Source organism: Nannochloropsis gaditana (genome assembly GCF_000240725.1).
Source record: "Nannochloropsis gaditana CCMP526 unplaced genomic scaffold scaffold176, whole genome shotgun sequence".
Taxonomy (NCBI): domain Eukaryota; class Eustigmatophyceae; order Eustigmatales; family Monodopsidaceae; genus Microchloropsis; species Microchloropsis gaditana.
This window is the reverse complement of record NW_005803777.1, coordinates 43,968-47,483: the sequence shown is the minus strand read 5'-3', so window position 1 is coordinate 47,483 and position 3,516 is coordinate 43,968. Positions and strand designations below refer to the sequence as shown.

General features: G+C 59.0%; 2 protein-coding genes across 2 annotated transcripts; one reads left to right on the top strand and one right to left on the bottom strand.

Annotated features, from left to right (window-relative positions):
- On the bottom strand, window positions 1–631 carry NGA_0607100 (uncharacterized protein; the record flags this gene model as incomplete). The annotated part of the gene is made up of 2 exons (XM_005855506.1): window positions 611–631; window positions 1–397 (listed from the first exon to the last, which is right to left on the bottom strand). A coding segment is annotated over exon 2 (351 nt), but the record flags the coding sequence as incomplete, so codon positions are not given.
- A 1,087-nt stretch (window positions 632–1,718) lies between these two features.
- On the top strand, window positions 1,719–2,870 carry NGA_0607910 (mitochondrial carrier; the record flags this gene model as incomplete). The annotated part of the gene is made up of 1 exon (XM_005855514.1): window positions 1,719–2,870. The coding sequence occupies one exon, from the start codon at window positions 1,719–1,721 to the stop codon at window positions 2,868–2,870; it is 1,152 nt and encodes a 383-aa protein (XP_005855576.1).
- Between the last annotated feature and the right edge of the window lie 646 nt (window positions 2,871–3,516).

Here is a 3,516-nt window from a genome sequence, read left to right as displayed (position 1 = left end):
GACCCCGGCACCGAACCGCATGGGCTTGCGCAAGATGTCTGACGGGGAGGGCATGCTTGCAGGATCGAGGCCGTTCCTGTCATCGTCTGCCCTCCGGCGCGGGTCTCCCTCTTCGTCCCCCGCCCTCGAGGCCTGGTAGGCAAAGACGCGGTCAGCGCCCGGGGACATCAGGTTTTGGTGCTGGAAGTACGCAGTGCTGCTGCTTCTCCGGTCCAAGAGTGGTCGTGCGTCGTCTTCCTCCTCGCCCGAGTTGCGGTACGAAGCGTAGAAGGAGGGCGGGGGAGTGGACCGACCCATCCCCGCCTCCGTCTCCTCCTCCACCTGCCCGCTACGGCGGAGACGTAAATCCATCTCTGTGTCTGACGCACGCTGAGTGCAGCTTCCACTCTCCAAGTCACTGCTCACAGGTCACAAAAGAGGAATGCGTGAGACTGAGAGACAGTACAGTGGAGGCAGGGTAAGATTCCCTCGAGGACAGCGCTCGAGGAACACATGATTCGTGAGCCAACGTGTCGCGGAAGACGATTTCGGAACGGAAAGTCAGCTATCTATATCTACTGTAGCAAGCGCGAGGAAGATGACCCAGAGACTCTCACACATAGCCCCTTACCCTTCAGCGAGATGGACAAGCTCTCCCTACCAATTTTTCCCGCTGCTGGTATCGCGCCTATCCGAGTCTGCGATTTTGTCTATGGTCCTCTTGCTCTTTGCTCGTATAGATGAGATCGACGAGCCTCGAATTGCAGGAGACGAAAACGAGACTGGGGAAGCCTCGTAAAGCAGGTGTTATGCTGTTAAAAGGGAGATCGGGAAAGGAATGAGGGAGAGGTAGGCTTCCTGATCCCTGTACCGGCTGACAAATTGCGAGGAACGACACACAAAGGGACGGCAATACTTTTCTCATCACACTCAGGCATAGTGAGCCCTATGGAAACTGGCTGGCGGCGGATCACTTGGCATAAATACACAGTCGTCAAATTGCGTGCTGTTCCAAGGGGGTTTCTGACAAACCGGGCTTGAAAAGAAGCATGGGCTTGGCGAAGAAGCGGCGAGGTAAAGCATGATAAAGGGGACAGAGAGGCACGTTTCCAGGCAGGCATTCGAAGAGACTCAAGTTGAGCGGGTCGATAGGTAAGAGGGTGGGAGAAACACGAAGCTTTTGATTGAGAGGAAAGGAGTAAAAGCCCAGGAAAGTGTCAGAGTGTCTCGACGTGGATCGATGCCTCCTCGCGCACGTCGGGGGCTACGACTGACGACCACCCTGGCTGAGACTCACGTTGTATGTGACACAGCAGTCGAAGTAGTCTGAGAAATATTGTCATGTCGTAACCAATAGATAGAACGAGGCAGCAGGGTGGTAGTGACGGCCATATTTATTAAAAATCACAAGCTGCCATTAAGAGGACAGAATGCTGGAATGAAGCGGCCCAGCGTGTACTGCCCTGTAGCCCCAATAGGCGACAAAATAATGCGCCTAAGCCATGACGGCCCTCGTCTAAGCCACACGGTGCAGGAATCGGGCATAGTAGCATGCTTTCGGATCACGCGGTGTTGTGAGGACTCCGCTCTGCTGAGCTCTGATTTTCCTTGGCATGCTCACTCTCACGTTGTCGCATGATACGCCTCTTATCTATTCTCTCTCTTCAAACCCTCCCAGAGCCATGCTAGTGTCAAGGATCCTTCTCCCGGTGATAACACTGGCGTGCAGCGCCGCAGCGATGTCGTCGAAGCGGCACGTTTTGATGGTTCCTCCTTGCTCCACGTTGAGGTCCGCTTGCCGGTTGCCATTGGCCACGGCATCCACCACCGACTTGTTCGGGGCTGTGTCTCATAAACAGCCTTGCAGACAGGGCGTTGGAAGAAGAAGGATAGACACGATTTCCTCCGGGCGACAAAGAATAGAAGAGCCGCGGGACGCATTCCTCGCTGCCCTGCGCGCGCGGGGCGGGGGAGGCGGGGGGGCGGCTGCCTCGGGGCTAAGCAACGCTGGATGGGCCACTGTAGTGGAAGGACTGAAGAATGGCTGTGCGAGCGGCATGGCGGCAGCCTGCGCGAAGCTCTTGCTCCAGCCGTTCGACACCGTGAAGACCCTCCAACAGGCGAACAAAGGGTCGTTGGGGATGCTGGAGGCGGCGCAGGACCTGGTCTCCAGGAAAGGCGTTTCCGCGCTCTACACCGGTCTGGGCGTCACCCTGGTCGGCTCGATCCCTGCCGTCTCCGTCTACTTTGGCGTCTACCAAGCTGTCAAGAAAGCGCTCCTCCAAGCGCTTCCTCCCGGGCTTGGCTGGTCGTTGCTGGGGGTGGCGGCCTCCGCGGGGGTGGGGAACACGGTCGCCTCCATCTTCCGGGTACCTTACGAGGTGGTCAAACAGCGGCTGCAAGCGGGCATGTACGTGAGCACGGGGCAGGCCTTGCGCACCATGTACCGGACGGAGGGCGGCTTGCTCGCCTTCTTTGGGACCAGCGGGGTGGCCTCTCAGATTTTGCGCGACGTGCCCTACGCCATCGTCACGCTCCTGACCTACGAATCCATGCGGCGGACACGCGCCGAGCGCCGTCTGGGACCTGGGGAGTCAAAGGGGGGCCTCACAAAGGGCTCGACGGCTCTGGAGGACTCGGTGATGGGCGCGCTGGCGGGAGGGGTAGGCTCCCTGGTTTCGAACCCGATGGACGTGGTCAAGACGCGCGTGATGACCCAGCCGGGCCTCTACCCCACCGTCTGGTCGGCGGTGAGCAAGGTGTGGGTGGAGGAGGGGCCTTCCGCCTTCTTCAAGGGCACGGTCCCGCGGCTTCTGCACAAGGTCCCGGCCAACGCCATCTTCTTCGCGACCTACGAAATCTTTCGCGGGCTCCTGCGCGTTCAGGGTTAGATGGGTGGAGGAGGGAGAGTGGGGGGGCAGAGAGAGAGGTGAGGTCCTTTTAAAGCAAATATGAAAGGAATTGAAGACAGGAGCCTGGCAAACAAAATGCCAATAGGTGCATGCGTCCTTGATCGATCGGCAACGTGGTGTTCTCTTCAAGGCTCATGGCTGACTCTATCGTCCCTCTCGCTCCCTCCTACAATCACTCTCTGGGCCTCCCCTTTCTCGTTCCCACGCCCCTCCTTGCCTTCGAGCATCTCGATGGGAGGGCTGGCAGGGCATGGGGAGAGGACCGGGAGCGGGAACGAGGTGGGTGTCGGCAGGGCCTCCCACTCAACTCGACCCTCCCCGCCCTCTAGCCTCTGAGGCTCGCATGCCCCCCTTCTATCCCTTTCCCCCGTCCCAGTCCCCTCTATGGTCTGGGAAATAGAGAGGTCTTGGAGCAGAGCGATCGTGTCGCCCAGAGCACTGGCAGACACGTTCAAGCTGGCAGCAGAAAGGGTACCCGGTCGCTTTTTCCGCTGATATTTCTCGTGCCTCCCATTCCACCTCTGCTCCACTATGTCCTGCCTCTCCTTCGGCGGAGGGATGTTGGCCGCGGAGATGGACTCGATACCGGGCGGGCAAGATGCAGCGACCTTGCCCGTGGCTCTAG